We start from the raw sequence: 20,957 nt of genomic DNA on the forward strand, positions 1-20,957 counted from the left end.
CCCGAAATGTTGCCTATTTCCTTCGCTCCATAGATGCTGCCTCACACGCTGAGTTTCTCCAGCACTTTTATCTAACAGATTTTTTTTCAATCTAAGCAACTCAGTTGAATGAAAACCAGTCAATGTTGGAAAATCATCTTTACATCAGTGTCGACATTTGAGAAAACAAAGAAGCTTTTCACTGCATTTCAGTGCAGGTGACAATATACTAAACTAAATATTGTATATTTTGGTGACAATTTGAATCAATAACATATCATTCAGTTTAGAAGTTCTGCTCCCTCATTGGCAAAAGTCATCATTTTGCTGGTCAATTTAAAACAGCAAAATGTTCAATTTGATTCAGCTTGATTCAACATTGGACAATATTAAGAACAATGAGTGTTAATTTACCATTTGCACTGGATATGAACCATAACAATTACATTTTGTCCACCTTTGATTTTCCAGCATCTGCAGTTCCTTCTTGAACAATTCCATTCTTACGTGCTACAGCTTTATAGGCACATTAGATGCAGCACAACATTAAATATACAATAAATAATCAGTAAACTAGCCCAAAACTTGTATGTAGAGCAACCGTGGTAATGTAAAGTCCATAATGGTTTGGTATCCAGTTGGAGTTGTGAAGTGACCCTGGAGTGATTCCAAACTAGAGGACCCATGTTTTGTTCTTTCTTCAAATTCCTGATTTTTTTTGTTGTTGTTGATCATCATTGTGGTCAATGCTGCAGCAACTCCTCCACGCTACCTTTCTACATAGGAATGGAATAAAGACCAGTCATGACAGATGGCATTATTCTTGAAGTTGTTCATTTGGCTTTATCTTCCAGTGCTAAGTGCTTTGTGGACTAATTCCACTTGATGGCTGAGCATTAATTTTATTATAGGTTGCGAGGACGTGAATGGCCTGGATTGTTTCAATTTAAACAATTAGTTTTGAGTTTTGAAAATGCTTTGAGGGAGTGCAGCGTAGGTTTATAAGGTTCATTCCCAGGATGGCGGATGTCATATGCTGAGAGAATGGAGCAGCTGGACTTGTACACTCTGGAGTTTAGAAGGATGAGAGGATATCTTATTGAAACATATAAGATTATTAAGGGCTTGGACACGCTAGAGGCAGGAAACATGTACCCGATGTTGAGGGAGTCCAGAACCAGGGGTCACAGTTTTAAGAATAAGGGGTAAGCCATTTAGAACGGAGACGAGGAAACTTTTTCTCACAGAGAGTTGTGAGTGTGGAATCCTCTGCCTCAGAGGGCGGTGGAGGCCGGTTCTCTGGGTACTTTCAAGAGAGACCTATATAGGGCTCTTAAAGATAGCGGAGTCAGGGAATATGGGGAGAAGGCAGGAACGGGGTACTGATTGGGGATGATCAGCCATGATCACATTGAATGGCGGTGCCGGCTCGAAGGGCCGAATGGCCTACTCATGCACCTATTGTCTTTTGTGCAAAGGATACAAAGGACATTTATTATCACAATTTTGTCTATTGCTTCATGAAAATCGAAACCTAAGCCAAACTGAGTTGAGCATGCATACCATATCATTAAATTCTAGATACGTCAGAAATGAAAACTAAAAGATGAGGACATATATTTTCAATTAATTTTTAAAAGGCAAGAGAAGTACTTTGGAACAAATATAAATGTTGAACGATTAATTGGGGTAACCTGAATTTGTAAAAATTAACCAATTTGATAGGATAAAGAAGCATCGATACAGTTAAGGCAGGGTAATAATGGGTAGTCTACCTAAAATTAAGGAGGTTAGCAAGGAGTAGCAAAAGGTAGAAATCTTTGCTGAAAACAATGACCAAGGGTGAAAAGAGTTAAAAAAAAAAAACACTCTTATAAATAACATCACAGCAATGTTGGTTACTGGGGGTCAGTGAACAAATAATTGAGTGTTCATAAGTATAGGAGCAGAATTAGGCCATTCGGTTCATCAAGACGGCTGACCATTCCAGCAGGCCTGATCTATCTTTCCCTCTTATCTTACATTTCCCTCTATCTTCCCCTGCCTTTTTCCCATAACCACTGACACCCGTACTAATCAAGAATCTATCTATCTCTGGTTTAAAAATATCGATTGACTTGGTCTCCATAACCTTCTGTGGCAATTAATTCCACAGATTCACCACCCTCTGACTAAAGAAATTCCTCCTCATATCCTTCCTAATGGAAAGTCCTTTAATTTTGAGGCTATGACCTCCCATCCTCGACTCTCCCACTAATGGAAACATCTTCTCCACATCCACTCTATCCAGGCCTTTCACTATTCAGTACATTTCAATGAGGTTCCCCCCTCATTCTTCTAAACTCCAGCGGTTGGTGGCCCAGTGCTGTCAAACGTTCATCATATGTTAACCCACTCATTCCTGGGATCATTCTCGTAAATCACCTCTGGACCATCTCCAGCACCAGCACATCCTTCCTCAGATATGGGGCCCAAAATGTCACTGTACCTTAATTGGTACATGTGACAATAAACTCACCTTGACCTTGAAACCTTGAAATTGTTCACAATACTCCAAATGCAGTCTGATCAGTGCCTTGTAAAGCCTCAGCATGACATTCCTGTTTTTGTACTCTAGTCCTCTTTAAATAACTACTGGAATTGTGTTTGCCTTCCTTACTGATTCGACTTGCTAATTAACATTTTGGGGATCCTGCACCAGCACTCCCAAATACCTTTGCACCTCCGATTTTTGAATTCTCTCCCCATTTAGAAAATAGCCTACGCCTTTACTCCTGCTACCAAAATGCATGGCTCCACCCTTTGCTGCGCTGTATTCCATCTGCCCACTCTTCCAACATGTCCAAGTCCTTCTGCAGAGTCCCTGCTTTTTCTACACAACCTGCTACTCCACCTATCTTCATATCATCTGCAAACTTGGCCACAAAGCCTTCAGTCTCCTCATCCAAATGATTCATGTATAACGTGAAGAGTAGCGGCCCCAGCACTGACCCCTGTGGAACTCTGCTAGTCACTGGCAGCTAACCAGTAAAAGCCCCAATTATAGCTATTCTTTGCCTTCTGCCATCCAGCCAACCTGCGGTCCATGCTAGTATTTTCCCTTTGATACCATGGGCTCTCATCTTCTTTAGCAGCCTCACGTTCGACGCCTTGTCAAATGTGAAAATCTTCAGAAAATCTAGATAAACAACATCCACAGACACTTCTTTGTCTTTCCTGCTATTTACTTCGTCAAAGAATTCCAGCCAGATTCGTCAGGCAAGATCTCCCCTTTACAAAACCATGCTGACTGGCTTATTTTATCATCACTTCGAAAACGTATCCTTTATAATGGATTCTAAAATCTTACCAACTACTGAAGTCAGGCTATAGTTCTCACTCTTCTGCTTTGCTCCCTTCTTGTACAGCAATATAATGGCACTTGCATTAATAGAAGGAAAAAACCACACGGAATCTTTTATGGAACCGTTGACGGTAGCTCCTTAATACTGCCACTAGGTGGAGTGCAAAACAATAAATAATATTATGGAAGGTACACAAAAATGCTGGAGAAACTCAGCGGGTGCAGCAGCATCTATGGAGCGAAGGAAATAGGCAACGTTTCAGGCCAAAACCCTTCTTCAGACTGATGGGGGGGTTGGGGGGGGGGGGAGAAGAAGAAAGGAAAAAGGAGGTGGAGGAGCCCGAGGGCTGATGGATGGGAGGAAATATGCGTGTCAATATTTGAGTTTGTGTTGAAAATGGCAAGTGAGAAAAGTGTGATATTGTCTGAGCAGTAATATTAATTACATAAATTACAGGTCAATCCCCAAAATCACAGGCTGCTGTTTGAAGTCTTCGATGAAAACCGCCTGGTGAGTAATGTGAAGATGTTTTGTCCAATTTTGGTTGATTTTGAGAGGGCTAATCATCTTTTCTGGCAATTTTGTTTGCATAAGCAATGCCAAGGCAATGTTTCGTCAGGCTCGTCTTTCTGGCTTCTTTGTTTTATTGGTAAAATGTCTTATTGTTTATTTCTTAGTTTAATTCATTTGCAAATTACCATGGTTTTAATTTATTCAAGCACTTGCTTAGATCTCTCTTCCAAGGAGGGTATGGAGAAGGGGGAGGAAAGCTTTCAGAAAACTTTAATGTGCAGGAAGGAACTGCAGATGGTGGTTTATACCAACTATAGACACAAAATACTGGAGTAACACAGCGGTTCAGGAAGCATCTCTGGAGAAAAGGAATAGATGACATTTTGGGTCTGGACCCTTCTTCAGACAAGAAACTTTAATGACCTGGATTATATGGTGAACAGCTAACTGGTAAAGCTTGTTGTTGATTTTGAAGAAGGGTATCCATTAGGATCCAGTATTCTACAATATATTGCTTTTAATGATGTAGGTCTGTGTCATCATGGCAGGTTTTCTAACATCCAGCAACATTGATGTCTTCAAGGTGACAGTGGCCAATCATCTTCAAAAAAAGTCTTAAACAGAAATCATAGAAGAAAAATACATTTTTGCAAGCATTTCTAACTATTCTGCAGCAGGCCAAATTAAGTTTAGAATGAGCACAAAGCTGAATTGCCACAAATAAATACCAATGTTTTCATATGAAATTCTTTGAGGATTAAATATTTGTCTGAAGACAATACGGCCCACAAAGAGCTTGGCTTTTCTCTGCAAGGTGAGTGTGATTTGACAAAACATTTACTGCATAGTTTACCATTTAAAAACTCATCGGCACTTTGTGTAACACATTTTACAGCAATTCCGAATCGGAATGGTACCATTTGGCGCTGCCGTTTTGGCGCCGCCATTTAATAGGGTTAGGGTTAGTACAGGTATTATAAACAGAGGCGCCGAAACAGCGGCGCCGAAATGGCAACGCCAAAAAGTACCCGACCCATTCCGAATAACCTTGAAATTTCATTGGTTCAGCCCCCTGAAAGTACGGCTGTGACAAAAAAGGACCAATTTCTTGTGCAGATCTCAAAAGCTTCAGCATTTTCTTGAATGGTCAGTTATCCATAAGTTTCCACGCCAAGATTACATATCACAGTTTTCCAGCTGCAAAACTGGGGCTATAGTTTCAAAGTTATGCTATTCTATAACATGAAAGAAAAATGTTGATTTATTTGCGAAATGTTTTCTACGCTTCAACCTAAGTGTATTACATAGCTGTGATATTACATTACTAGTCCCGAAGGCAGAATAACTAATACTTTGGTGTGTGAGTTATGACAAGACTCATTCATGGTCTTTCCTGCTTCCATTTCGATGGGTTTGTGGATCAATCATGGAAATAACAGAGATGAGTAGAATGGTCACAGCACAGAAGGGGCTCATTTGGTCCTTCACATTCATGATTGCTGTCTACCTTAGCAACTTGCAAGTTCCTCCCTGACCTGGTGAATTGGGCATGAGATTACTCTTGGAGCTGACAGACATAATGGGTTGAAATGGCCTCCTCTTATGTCAGAAATATGGCAGACTGCAAATTCTGTCATGAAAGCCAGATTGTATTCCAGACGTTATCACATGTTGCATATAACATTTTCACTCGTCATTCTCAATTCTGCTGCTCTGTCTTTTATACTAGTGATCTTTAGTCCATGACCAAGGAGGAACCTCTTACTATATATGGCACTTCATCATTGTATGTACTTTTATCAGATCTCCTCTTTATGTCCAAAGAATGTAGTCCTATTCTTTTAGATCCATCCATGTATTTGCTATTGCTCATCTCGGGAACAATTTTCGTGGGGTCCATTTCTGGACCCCCACGAAACCCCTCATGCCCTTCCTATAATGCAGTGACTTAGAATTGGACACAATATTCCAGGTAAGGCCCAGCCCAGTGTTGTATAAAGGCCTGTAATGATGCCCCTGCTTTTATAAGTAAACAGGTCCTTTTCACAATGGCAGGCAGTGACTAGTGGGGTACCCCAAGGCTCAGTACTGGGACCCCAGCTATTTACAATATATATTAATGATCTGGATGAGGGAATTGAAGGCAATATCTCCAGGTTTGCGGATGACACTAAGCTGGGGGGCAGTGTTAGGTGTGAGGAGGATGCTAGGAGACTGCAAGGTGACTTGGATAGGCTGGGTGAGTGGGCAAATGTTTGGCAGATGCAGTTTAATGTGGATAAATGTGAGGTTATCCATTTTGGTGGCAAAAACGGGAAAGCAGATTATTATCTAAACGGTGGCCGATTGGGAAAGGGGGAGATGCAGCGAGACCTGGGTGTCATGGTACACCAGTCATTGAAGGTGGGCATGCAGGTGCAGCAGGCAGTAAAGAAAGCGAATGGCATGTTGGCTTTCATAGCAAGAGGATTTGAGTATAGGAGCAGGGAGGTTCTACTGCAGTTGTATAGGGTCTTGGTGAGACCACACCTGGAGTATTGCGTGCAGTTTTGGTCTCCAAATCTGAGGAAGGACATTATTGCCATAGAGGGAGTGCAGAGAAGGTTCACCAGACTGATTCCTGGGATGTCAGGACTGTCTTATGAAGAAAGACTGGATAGACTTGGTTTATACTCTCTAGAATTTAGGAGATTGAGAGGGGATCTTATAGAAACTTACAAAATTCTTAAGGGGTTGGACAGGCTAGATGCAGGAAGATTGTTCCCGATGTTGGGGAAGTCCGGGACAAGGGGTCACAGCTTAAGGATAAGGGGGAAATCCTTTAAAACCGAGATGAGGAGAACTTTTTTCCCACAGAGAGTGGTGAATCTCTGGAACTCTCTGCCACAGAGGGTAGTTGAGGCCAGTTCATTGGCTATATTTAAGAGGGAGTTAGATGTGGCCCTTGTGGCCGGGGGGATCAGAGGGTGTGGAGAGAGGGCAGGTACGGGATACTGAGTTGGATGATCAGCCATGATCATATTAAATGGCTGTGCAGGCTCGAAGGGCCGAATGGCCTACTCCTGCACCTAATTTCTATGTTTCTATAATAGTGATAAAATAGTGATGTTGTCTATATGGACTTTAGTAAGGCCTTTGACAAGGTTCCTCATGGAAGGTTGGTTAAGAAGGTTCAACTGTTGGGTATAAATGCAGGAATAGCAAGATGGATTCGACAGTGGCTGAATGGGAGAAGCCAGAGGGTAATGGTGGATGGCTGTTTATCGGGTTGGAGGCAGGTGACTAGTGGGGTGCCTCAGGGATCTGTGTTGGGTCCTTTGTTGTTTGTCATGTACATCAATGATCTGGATGAAGGTGTGGTAAATTGGATTAGTAAGTATGCAAATGATACCAAGATAGGGGGTGTTGTGGATAATGAAGAGGATTTCCAAAGTCTACAGAGTGATTTAGGCCATTTGGAAAAAATGGGTTGAAAGATGGCAGATGGAGTTTAATGCTGATAAATGTGAGGTGCTACACCTTGGCAGGACAAATCAAAATAGGACGTACATGGTAAATGGTAGGGAATTGAAGAATACAGTTGAACAGAGAGATCTGGGTATAACCGTGCATAGTTCCTTGAAGGTGGAATCTCATATAGATAGGGTGGTAAAGAAAGCTTTTGGTATGCTAGCCTTTATAAACCAGAGCATTGAGTATAGAAGCTGGGATGTAATGTTAAAATTGTACAAGGCATTGGTGAGACCAAATCTGGAGTATGGTGTACAATTCTGGTCGCCCAATTATAGGAAGGATGTCAACAAAATAGAGAGAGTACAGAGGAGGTTTACTAGAATGTTGCCTGGGTTTCAACAACTAAGTTACAGAGATAGGTTGAATAAGTTAGGTCTTTATTCTCTGGAGCGCAGAAGGTTAAGGGGGGACTTGATAGAGGTCTTTAAAATGATGAGAGGGATAGACAGAGTTGATGTGGACAAGCTTATCCCTTTGAGAATAGGGAAGATTCAAACAAGAGGACATGACTTCAGAATTAAGGGACAGAAGTTTAGGGGTAATATGAGGGGGAACTTCTTTACTCAGAGAGTGGTAGCGGTGTGGAATGAGCTTCCAGTGGAAGTGGTGGAGGCAGGTTCATTGGTATCATTTAAAAATAAATTGGATAGGCATATGGATGAGAAGGGAATGGAGGGTTATGGTATGAGTGCAGGCAGGTGGGACTAAGGGGAAAAAAAAGTTGTTCGGCATGGACTTGTAGGGCCGTGATGGCCTGTTTCCGTGCTGTAATTGTTATATGGTTATATAATTTTTGTCTGATAAAGCGGAGAAATGTACATTCCTTTAACTGCTTTATCAAACATGTCCTACCACTATCGATGATGTATGCACACATATCCCCAGGTCACCCTGTTCTTTTATCTCTTTAGTAACAGTCTTGTTTTTTTTAATATTGCTTCTCATTACCCAATGCACCACCTGGGGTCAAGGGAAGAGCGTTCACGTTGCGGCCCTGTTTCCACCAATCTTTCCACAAGGAGCACAAGAAGCGACAAGACAGACACCATTGTATGCAGATGCCGAGAAGTGTGTTCAGCTCTGGCTCAACAACATCTAATCTTGTGTGTGGACTCGATAAGAAGAATGCATCACCTCGCCTTTTTCTGCAAATTCAACTTTATCTGTCACGTTTATATCCGTTCCTGAGCCTGTCCATATATCTTGTTGTAATTCATCACTAATCCCCCAGCAGTTGGTAAAATGCCAAGTATTCTCCTGTCTGCACATTCAGTATATGATTTTCAGGTCCAAGTCGAGATCATTAATATTGGGTTTTTTAATAGCTCCAAAACCAATCCCTGAGGAACTCCATTATAATCCTCCTCCTGCTCTTGTGGATGCAAGGAACAGCAGACGCTGATTTACAAAGGCGACACAAAGCACTGGACTAACTCAGATTGGGTCAAAAAGCATCTCAGCAGAACATGGATAGGTTTGAAATGTCATCCATCTGTGCTTCTCAGAGATACTGCCTGACCCACTGAGTTACTCCAGCACTTTGTGCCCTTATGGTTCCTTTCTTTGACTGGCTACCTGGTCAGCTTCATATGTTGGCAATGTTTCTTTTGTGCACTGTGCCTCAACTTTGCTGACGATGCTCTAATGTTGCACCTTTTCAGCATCCTTCTGGAAGTCCATTTACACCACACCAGCTGCTTACCCTCATCAACTCTACCTCGTGGTGCATTGGAAAATTCTATGACATTGGTTAAACACAGTTCCCTTAACAGATCATTGCTGAAGGCCTTAGTTCATTGCTGAAGGCCTTAGCTCCTGTACCGCCTCCCATCAGGGAGGCGGTACAGGAGCCTCAGGTCACGTACTAGTAGGATGAGGAACAGCTTCTACAATAATACAATCACTTTGCTGAACTCGGAGTCCCGCCGATAGATTTCTCCGGTCCCTCCGTCCCCATTGTTTAATTATACTGTATTTTTTGATTATTCTGTATCTTCTCTCTTTCTATTTTTTTTAATTTCTTTATGCACAACTACTACGGACTGACGCAAAACTGCATTTCGTTGTACTCATACTTGTATTCGTGCGATGACATTAAAGTTGAATTGAATTGAATTGAATTGAATTTCCCTGCAGAGAATAGGAGAGTCCCATCTCAGACTGATGTCGCATCGAACCTTTTCACAACTGATCTGTTGTGGCTGAGCTTTATCGCAGAATTTAGCGATGGTTGTCTCCCTCCATCCTCGCGCACCATATCTAAAGATTGTGTGAAAAGATTATAGTCGGTGCCCCTGCTGCCAGCCTTCTCTTCCATCTATTCAAAGAAGGCAAATCATTTTATTTTCACAAGTTCACAATTTATAAGAGTGGAATTTGGCCATTCAACCCATTCAGTCTGCTCCGCCATTCAATCATGAATCTCTGCCTCCTAATCTCACTTTCCTGCCTTTTCCCCATAACCCTTGACACCCGTTCTAATCAAAAATGTGTCTATCTCTGCCTTAGATTAACTACCATCTGATTAAAGAAGATCTTCCTCACCTCCTTTCTTAATTCTGAGGTTATGACCTCTGATCCTAGACTCTCCCACCAGTGGAAACATCCTTTCCACACCCACTCTATGTATGCCTTTCATTATTCTGTAAGTTTCAATGAGGTCCCCCCCCCCTCAACCTTCTAAACTCCAGCGAGTAGAGGCCCATGCCGTCAAACGCTTTTCAGAAAGTGAATTTAAGTGATAATCAGAGAGCAAAATGTTACTAAACATTTGTTCCTCCTCAACCGTGTTCCGAGAATTTCCAGTACAATTACTGTGGGCAGTGTGGTGAACAAAATATTATTAGCGTGCTTCAGGAAGTGGCTTTGTGGAATTTAACAATGGTTCGATATTGATGCGGGTTAAAACACACAGGAAATTTGCAAAGGCAATTATTCAACACTTGAAATGAAACTATTTCCAGATTTATTGCTTTTGCTTGCATTTATGATCTGTGAGAGAAAAACACACCTGTATTTAACCAGCATGCAATGCTTGACTTGCAGAATGTTGATGTCAGTGGAATGCCAATCACCTAGAATGGCACAGTACAAATTCAATGGAAAATGAGGTGCTATTGATTCTTTATTTATTCCACACTGTATTTTCTTTGCATGCATTTAGACTTGAAATATTATGTGGTTTACGCTTGAGATATAGAAATTTATCTTGGGCCCTTTCAAACTATGTTCGTGTTTCTCCCTTCATCTCTTTATTCATTCACAGTGATGTAATCTTATTTCAAGGAAAACCAACATACCAACCACAATGAGCAGAAAGTTAGCTCAGAAACTGAAAGATAATGTTTTAAAATGCAATATTAACTATACAGTAGCAGCCAAAAGTGAATGGAAGGCAAAATAACTTAATATACGCGAGGAAAGAAAGCTGCCTTCAGTACTTCTGCACGTCTACTGCAGGAGGCAGCACAAAACTGCTCTGATCGAAGCTGTGTCTGGAAATCCAAAGTAACTGGAGTAAGCATTCATATATTTATTTTTATTTTGGATTTTTTTAATTTGATCCATTATCAGTTTAGGTTAAATGTCATTTTTACTCTAATATGTGTACTACTGGGTACTTCCTATTACATGGTTCCAATTTCCGGTTGTTTGTCAGGTTGGAGGCCAGTGACTAGTGGGGTGCCACAGGGATCTGTGTTGGGTCCACGGTTGTTTGTCATGTACATCAAGGATCTGGATGATGGTGTGGTAAATTGGATTAGTAAGTATGCAGATGACACTAAGATAGGTGGGGTTGTGGATAATGAAGTAGATTTTTTTGGTAAAGAAAGCTTTTGGTGTGCTGGCCTTTATAAATCAGAGCATTGAGTATAGAAGTTGTGATGTAATGTTAAAATTGTACAAGGCATTGGTGAGGCCAATTCTGGAGTATGGTGTACAATTTTGGTCGCCCAATTATAGGAAGGATGTCAACAAAATAGAGAGAGTACAGAGGAGATTTACTAGAATGTTGCCTGGGTTTCAGCAACTAAGTTACAGAGAAAGGTTGAACAAGTTAGGGCTTTATTCTTTGGAGCGCAGAAGGTTAAGGGGGGACTTGATAGAGGTCTTTAAAATGATGAGAGGGATAGACAGAGTTGACGTGGATAAGCTTTTCCCACTGAGAGTAAGGAAGATTCAAACAAGGGGACGTGACTTGAGAATTAAGAGACAGAAGTTTAGGGGTAACATGAGGGGGAACTTCTTTACTCAGAGAGTGGTGGCTGTGTGGAATGAGCTTCCAGTGAAGGTGGTGGAGGCAGGTTCGTTTTTATCATTTAAAAATAAATTGGATAGTTATATGGACGGGAAAGGAATGGACGGTTATGGTCTGAGCGCAGGTATATGGGACTAGGGGAGAATACGTGTTTGGCACGGACTAGAAGGGTCGAGATGGCCTGTTTCCGTGCTGTAATTGTTATATGGTTATATATGGTTATTTAGAATTACGGCCGGAATGAAACACAAATTTCTGTCTGCGATGCCTGTGCATTATTTGTGGTTAAATCTAACCAATGATCCCTGGCATTCCCTTACTGTAGACAACAATCTGCGCCTTTGTCTTGTTAACGTTGAGAGAGAGAGAGAGAGAGAGAGAGAGAGAGAGAGAGAGAGAGAGAGAGAGAGCGATTGTTCTGGCATTGTTCAATCAGATTATGGGGAGAAGGCAGGAGAATGGGGCTAGGAGGGAGAGAGATCAGCCATGATTGAATGGCGGAGTAAACCTAATGGGCCAAATGGCCTAATTCTACTCCTATCCCTTATGGCATTATGACCTTAGCAATTTCTCTCCTATGTTCTGACTCACCGTTGCCCAATATTTTGCCAACAACGGTAATATCGCTCCCTAATTTAAAGATGGCATTGTAATAGTGTCCAGCTACCCCGTCATGGGCATGGAGAGAATAGAGCAGGGGACGGAGCACGCAGCCTTGAGGTGCTCCTGTGTTGATTTTATCGAGGGGGAAGAGTTTGAAGGAATGAAATTGACAAATTCTCTGGTAGTTTTGGTAAAAGCCTGAAGTTTATGATTGTATGATGCTAATGATGCAATGAACAGGGAGGAATACTGTCAATTTAATATCTAATTTCACAAATCTGACATGGTCAAAATATTTTCTGTCCTTTCTGAGTGTTGGTTGCAACATAATAAAGCTGATGACATAATGCCCCTTTCCCACTTAGGGAACGTGAACGGAAACCTCTGGAGACTTTGCGCCCCACCCAAGGTTTCCGTGCAGTTCCCGGAGGTTGCAGGTGGTTGCCGGAGGTTGCAGGTAGTGGAAGCAGTTAGGGAGACTGACAAAAACCTCCGGGAAGCGCAAGGAAACCTTGGGTGGGGCGCAAAGTCACCAGAGGTTTCCGTTCAGGTTTCCTAAGTGGGACAGGGGCATTATTTTTACTTTGCATTTTCTTATTCTTGTCAAGTGTGTTCTACATGTAATTCTGTGGCTTGTTTCCTTCAGCATCACCAAGCCTTCTTTCATATTATCGTTCCTGAAAACATAGCAAATAAAAATTGGCAGTGTTCTCTATTCTCCACCTGTAGAAGTTCAAGAGAGTATTCTTTGACGTACCGAATCTCCTCAATCTTTTAAGGAAGTCGACTAATGCTGGTTTGTAGGTTATTCGAGTCACCCTTTAGTAGGAGAAATAAGGGAATTGATAAGTGAGAGGGGAATACGTCAGGAAATAAAGCTCATTGGAATACGCTGAAAGACACCATAGATTGAATAACTGCATATATTCTGGGAAGGTATGTGAATTCTTGTTTAGTACATGTGTCAGGGGTTATGGTAGGAAGGCAGGAGAATGGGGAATGAGGGAAAGATAGATCAGCCATGATTGAGTGGTGGAATAGACCTGATCGTCTGAGTGGCCTGATTCTGCTCCTATTACTTATGAACTTATGTTAAATATGAGCTGAGAAGTTATCCTGGTTCCTGATGGCTGTCCAACCATCTTCCCCCACACACACACACTCACATACACACACACACACACTCTCTCTCTCTCACACACACCTGCATCCTCTCAACTGCCAAGCATTTCATGCCCTTCCACTCTTCCAGCTTTCTTCCCTTCCCCACCCACCCACCCCCACCACAATCAGTCTGAAGATGAATCCAGACCCAAACATTACCTATCCATGTTCTCCAGACAAGCTGCCTGACCAACTGACTTATCCCAACACTTTGTGCATTTTTTTGTAAACCAGCATCTGCATTTCCTGATATCTACTGGTTCTTGGAATGCCAGGTTGTTGTTGGGTCTGTGTACTCTATGAGTTTGAAGAATGGGATGAGATCTTATTTAATGCACCAACATTTTTTTACCGAGCTTGAAAGGACAGTGGAAGGAGATTGTTTCTGCAGCTGGGAAACCTGTAACTAGGGGTTACAGTTTCAAACTAAATAACGAATAATTCGGACTGAAAGGAGGAGAAATTTATTCATGCAGATGACGGTCAATCTTTAGATTTCTCCACCCCCAGAGGGGTATGAAGGTCCAGATATTGATTTCATTCAAAGCAGTTGGGCAGGTCTCAGGATATTAAGAGAAAGTGCAGGATGTACAACATCAGCACTATCAGGATTTTCAATTTCAATCCTCTTTTCAGGAATATTTTACTTAAGCAACGTTAGAATTTTTTACGGTTTTAATTATGTTAAATTTTGATTGTAAATAAATTCATGACCCATTTCTAACATGGAGATGTTAGTATTCTTTCCTTTTGTACAAAAAGATGCTGACATGATACAAAGTCCATTTGAAATAGCTATTGCTGCTTTGGAGTTGCCTTGGCAGCTGCTCAGTTTGTCAGGTGGTTCATGTGGAAGGCAGTTCATGGGATTTGGCGATGCTCTCACTTGTCTCATAACAGAGTTGTTTGTGCCAATCGTGATATGTGGGGAAATTTGAGATGTTCTCTCTGGAATTCTGCAGTCATTAACAATTGTAAGGGCTTGAGTTCTCAGGCTTAGCCCATTTGCAGGCCAGCATTAACAAAGCACCAGATATATTTCAAAAACTTAAAAAAAAAATTATTATATGCCACCTTTTCATTGATTCCGAATGTTTTTTTTTTAACATCAAATGGGTATGAACACGTTTATTTTTAATGAAAGTTAAATAGTTGCGTGCTGACTGCCTAGAGTTTTAATTATGGAATCATGGTTCTCAGCCTATAATTTTTTCCTATGAAATTAGACTGCACTCAATTCACCTTGTATGACACTTTCACGTTCCCAAAGGTATAGAGTGAAAAATAAAATGTTGTTTCCTTCGCAATTTCAAGCCCGTTGTACCCGGAGTAACCGATGCTGCCTTGAACTATGCCCATGTGTAACCCATCTCCACCCAGCTGCTAGTAACACTATTAAATGTTCTTGGTTAATTGGTCTGCAGGAATTGTGTAATGAGAGAAGCATGATGCTCCACCTTCCATGCAGTTGCAAAGATAGGCGATAGAGAATGAGAGATCAGCCATGATTGAATGGTGGAGCAGACCTGATGTGCCAAATGACCTAATTCTGCTTCTAGAAGTTATGAACTTATGAAGTTATGAACATGCACAGTTAATCTATGTCACATGCCAAAGATAGTCTTTAAGAAATCTTGTAATATTTATTATATATTCATATCTGTTGTACGTATTATTTTGCATCTTGTCAGTTCGTAGGGTCATGTCATAAGTGATAGGAGTAGAGTTAGGCCATTCGGCCCATCAAGTCAACTCCGCCATTCAATCATGGCTGATCTATCTCTCTCCCCTAACTCCATTCTCCTGCATTCTCCCCATAACCTCTGGCACCTATACTAATCAAAAATCTATCTATCTCGTCCTTAAATATATCAACTGACTGGTCCTCCATAGCCTTCTGTGGCTAGGAATTCCACAGTTTCACCACCCTTTGACTAAAGAAATTTCTCCTCATCTCCTTCGTAAAAGAACGTCCTTTAATTCTGAGGCTATGACCTCTAGTCCTAGATTTTCCCACTGGTGGAAACATTCTCTCTATCCAAGCCTTTCATTATTCTGTATGTTTCAATGAGGTCCCCCCTCATTTTTCTAAACTCCAGTGAGTAGAGGCCCAGTGCCGACAAAAGCTCATCAAAGGCTAACCCACTTATTGCTGGGATCATTCTTGCAAACCTCCTCTGGACCCTCTCCAGAGCCAGCACATTCTTCCTCAGATATGGTGCCCAAAATTGCTCACAAAGTTCTTTATAGAGCCTCACCATTACATCACTGTTTTTGTATACAAGTCCTCTTGAAATAAATTCTAGCATTGAGTTTGCTTTCTTTACTACCGATCACAAACTTCTTTAATAGAGCATTCCCCCCAAGTACCTTTGCACTCCGTTTTTCTCTCCCCATTGGGACAAGTCACTCTTGAAATAACCAAAGTTCTACCATTGACAATATTCCTTTCTTTCCACTATCCAATCCTTCGACTGAATCCCTGCTTTCTCTAGATCAGAATCAGAACAATTTTGTTTTGGAGGAATCCTTTCTGCAGCCACCAACATAATTCATTTAACCCCATCACATAACTGTGATGGAGGCCTTTCTCTCCACTGCACCTCCCCCCCCCCGATTTCAGAGTCATTCTGGCGATGGGGATTGTCCCGGCCATTTGCCACGCCGGGTGGTGCGAGGTCGCCACCGGGTCTTGGTGTTGGTGCCCCCGGTGTGCGCTCGCAGAGTCCGCGGCCATTCCAGCCGCGCAGGGCAGCGGTGCTAGGCCCCGCTCCAGGAGCTCTACCCCGCAAAGAAGTGCCGCATGACTCCACTCCAGGGAGCCGTTTACTGCACAGACCCTGTAGAGAGCCTCCGACTCCATCTGCCAGCAGCAGCAGCACAGCATCCAAGCCTATCCACCGCTCCGGACCTTCTGCAGAATCCCTGCTTTCTCTACACTACCGTTACCCTTCAACGACGACTGAGACCCGACATAAAAGGTCGGGTCTCAGTGCAAAAGTTTGGCCCCCCCTCCCACACCCCCACCCCCCCACCTTCACATCCCCAACATAAAATCGTCACAGAAACACAGACAAAAAATAATAAAAACGCGGACAGGCTGCAGAGGCCGCTGCTGGCCAGAGCCGCGCCGCCTCCCGGCACTACCTGCCCTTCCACCTATTTTCATATAATTTGCAAACTTGGCCACAAAACCTTCAATCCCCTCGTCCAAATCATTAATATAAGGTTAATATAAATAACCTTGGGCTAATATAAAATAAAATAATATAAATTAAAGGTTCATATCTTAATTTCACAAAAGAGTACCGACCGCCAAGCCCATGGAACGTGGCTAGGGAAGTAATGCTGTTGTACAAGGGACATCATTAGGCAAGGCATTTCCTGCAGACCTATATTCAGCAGCACATAACACAGACAAAGAAGCATTCTCTGTTCCAATTGCTATGTTTAACCAATTTGGCCTCATCCATCATCAAAGAGATCCCCCTCGTTCTGCATATACATCTCCCATCTTTGCAATTTTAAACTAGCTTGCTTACTCTTGTTGCCAGTTCTGACAAAAGGTGATAGACCTCAAAAGTTATCCCATGAAGAATGTAGCTGAACACAAAAGAAGATGTTTGCAAGGATTGTTTCAAATGTTAAGAGTTAGAGACAATCTCTTTGGGACCTGGGACACCTTAAGGTTAAGGATGAAATAATTGTCAATCTATTCAGAGTAGGTGGAAATAGAAACATAGAAAATAGGTGCAGGAGGAGGCCAAACTTGCGAAAAATGCAAAAACTTTTTGCAGATTGTCAGAAGAAGTAGCCATGAACATACTTTTGTTCTTTGAGCTTCTCTGCCATTCATTTTGATCACACCTGATTTGTAATAACCCCCTCTACCTTTGTTTTGCCTCTATATTTCTTTGATTAACAAAATAAATTGTGTATGATCTCTTTTTGCATGATTTATTTTCATGTTTTAACACATGAAATTTGCACGTTGATGTCATGCACTCACCTTCTCTATTTTATGCTTCACCTTACCCTGGAAAAAATAGACTGACCATTTGGCTGATCTATTCCCATCACTGATTAGATATATTTCTGTGAGATCATCCTTCAGCCTCCTGTGCTCCAAGGAATAAAGTCCTAGCCTGCCCAACCTCTCCCTGCAGCTCAGGCCCTCGTCCTGGCAAAATCCTCATAAATCTTCTCTTTTTTCCAGCTTAATGGCATCAGCTGACCAAAACTGAATGCAATGCTGCCAGTGTGGCCTCAACAATGTATGGCATAACTGTCGCAAAACATGCCAATTTCTGTACTTCTCTGACTTCTGTTGTTCCACATGCCAAAAACCTCCTTCAAAACCGGCATTGCCACCTTCAGGGAACTACATACTCCTAGATTCCTCTGCTCTATAAGACTCCAAGGGTCCTACCATTGTGAAAGTTCTGCTTTGACATCCCAAAATGCAACACTTCACACCCATATCAATTAAACTCTATTTGCCATTCCTCTGCCCTCTTGCCCAGCTTTAGACTTTAGAGATACAGCTTGAAAAAAAGCCCTTCGGCAATTTCAAGCCCGTTGTACCCGGAGTAACCCGTGTTGACCCGTGAGACCGCGCCAACCAGCGATCACCCTGTACACTAACACTATCCTACGCACTTGGGACAATTTACAATTTTTTACCAAAGCCAATTAACCTCCAAACTTGAGATAGACACAAAAAGCTGGAGTAACTCAGTGGGACAGGTAGCAACATTGTTGCCTGTCAGGTCAAGATCCTTGTTCAATCTGAAGAAGGGTCTCAACCTAAAACGTTACCCATTCCTTCTCTCCAGAGATGTTGCCTGTCCCACTGAATTATTCCAGCTTTTTGTGTCTATCTTTGGTTCAAACCAGCATCTGCAGTTCGTTCCTACAAACCTGTATGTCTTTGATCAAGAGCCCTCTGTAATTCATGATATCCATCATCTTTGCCTATGATACCATCAATTTTTGTAACATTAGCTAACTTACTAATTTGTACATTCTCTTCCAAATTTTGGTTGATAAAGCAGCTGTAATCTTCCTCAAATGGCCTTGTTACATTACAAGTACCATATAACAGCGGGTGGCGCCGTACGATGGCAGCCTCGCCAACAGTCTGTCTCGTCCTTTTCTTCTTTTGTTGTTTTTAGTCTCTTGTTAAATGTATGTTTAGTGTATCTTTAGTTTTGCATTATGTGTGTGGGAGGGGGGGGGACTTTGTTGAATCTCTTTCCTCGATGGAGATCCGACTTTTTCCATGTCGTATCTCCATCCGCACTGCGGCCTAACATCGTGGAGCTTGCAGTCCATTTGCTGTGGATCGACTTTGGGAGCTCCAACAATGGGGGCCTGTGGACTTAACATCATGGAGCTCGTGGTCCCTTGGTTAGGGACCGACTTCAGGAGCTCCAGCCGCAGGAGCTTCGACCGCCCAGATCGCGGGAGCTTCGATTGCCCCGATGCGGCAGCTTCGTTCGCCGGCTGCGGGAGCTTTGATCACCCTGACTGCGGATGGTTTGACTGCCCCGTCTGCGGGAGAAAAGGAGGGAAGAAGATAAGACTATTGCCTTCCGTCACTGTGCTGCGGTGGATGTTTATGTTAATATTATGTAGTTGTGCGTCTTGTTGCTTTTTTGGTATAACCGTATGGCAAATCAAATTCCCTGTATGTTTTTACATACTTGGCTAATAAATTAATTACAATAATAAATGGATGTTTTGTTTTTACACAATTAGTCACAACAGACTCGGCAACTTGGGACTGCGCTTCCATTGTGCAATGAGCTGTCAGCAGCAACGGAATTATGTTGCACAATGATGTGTAATATTGTCGTACAGCATTTCCCTAGCCACAATTATCCAACCAGGAGTTCAACCCTTGTTCAGTGAGGCGTATCGAAGATTCTACAAGGAAAGGATAAAAATGGCTATTATTTTGGTGATGATACCACCGAAGATTGTGAATTTGTGGAATTCTCTGCCTCAAGGCAGTGGAGGCCAATTCACTGAATGCATTTAAAAGAGAGTTAGATAGAGCTCTTGGGGCTAGTGGAATCAAGGGTTATGTGGACAAGGCAGGCACGGGTTACTGATTGTGGATGATCAGCCATGATCACAATGAATGTCGGTGCTGGCTCAAAGGGCTGAGTGGCCTCCTCCTGCACCTATTTTCTATGTTTCTATGTAAGACTCCAAATGCATGTTGAACAATGGAGTAATCATATTTCTGAGTGAGTTAAGACAGCCTGTCATTGACAGATTAGAACATTGCTCTCGCTGTCGTCCTCCATATTCACTCTCCATATGCAGACCAGATGGACTGCACCCTGGGGTCCTGAAAGAGGTGGCTTTAGAGATTGTGGAGGCAGAGATAGTGATATTTCAACAATCATAAGGTCATACAGTGTGGAAACAGGCCCTTGGGCCCGACGTGCCCACACCGGCCAACAACGGCCCCAGCTACACTAGTCCCACCTGCCAGCATTCAGTCCATATCCCTCCAAACCTGTCCTGCCCATGTGCCTATCTAGAAGATTCAGATTAAATCTTTTCCCCTTGACCTTAAACCTATGTCCCATGGACCTCGATTCACCTACTCTAGGCAAAAGACTCTTGTGCATCTACCTGAATAAATCCTCTCTACACCTCTATAAGATCGAAGATCGTCCCTCATCCTCCTGCACTCCGAATAGAGTCCCAGCCTACTCAACCTCTGACTTTTGCTCAGACCTGCTAGTCCGGGCAACATCCTTGTAAATCTTCTCTGTACCTTTTCCAGCTTGACAGCATCTTTCCTATAACACGGTGCCCAGAACTGAACACAATACTCTAATTGTGGCCTCATCAACATCTTATACAACTGCAACAAGACCTCCCAATGTTTATACTCAATACTCTGGCTGATGAAGGCCAATGTGCTAAAAGCCTTTTTGACCACCCAATTTACCTGCCACTCCACCTTCAGGGAGCTATGCACCTGCACTCCTAGATCCCTCTGATCCACAACACTACCCAGAGACCTACCATTCACCGTGCAGGTCCTGCCCATGTTAGACATCCCAAAATGCAACAACTCACTTTTTTTCAGCATTAACTTCCATCAACCATTTCTCAACCCACTTGGCCAATTGATCAAGATCATTTTGCAATTTTTCACAACCATCTTCACTGTCCGCAAAACCACTAACTTTTGTATCATCAGCAAACTTGGTAATCTTGGCCTGTATCCAAATAATTGAAATAAATGACAAACAGTAACGGGCCCAGCACCGAACCCTGAGGCACACCACTAGTCACAGGCCTCCAATCCGAAAAGCAATCTTCCAACATCACCCTCTGCTTTCTTCCATGAAGCCTATTTTCTACCCAGCTAGCTCTCCTTGGATCACATGGGATCTAACCTTCCAGAGCAGCCAACTATGAGGAACCTTGTTGAATGCTTTACTGAAATACTCTGGTAAAATCACTAGACTCAGGAGTGATTCCAGTTGATTGGAAAATTGCCAATATTACTCCACTGCACAAGAAGGGCGCAAAGCAGAATAGGGGAACTATAGGCC

General features: G+C 42.4%; 1 protein-coding gene across 2 annotated transcripts in view; it reads left to right on the top strand.

Annotated features, from left to right (window-relative positions):
* The window catches only part of nedd4l (NEDD4 like E3 ubiquitin protein ligase), a 391,568-nt gene that overhangs the window by 184,685 nt on the left and 185,926 nt on the right, over positions 1–20,957 (top strand). For both annotated transcript variants that reach the window (XM_055665427.1, XM_055665728.1), the window contains exon 5: positions 3,780–3,833. In XM_055665427.1, the coding sequence (XP_055521402.1) occupies positions 3,780–3,833 (54 nt within the window). The remainder of the gene's footprint in view (positions 1–3,779; positions 3,834–20,957) is intronic.

This window comes from Leucoraja erinacea, chromosome 1 (genome assembly GCF_028641065.1).
Source record: "Leucoraja erinacea ecotype New England chromosome 1, Leri_hhj_1, whole genome shotgun sequence".
In the NCBI taxonomy this organism is placed as follows: domain Eukaryota; kingdom Metazoa; phylum Chordata; class Chondrichthyes; order Rajiformes; family Rajidae; genus Leucoraja; species Leucoraja erinaceus.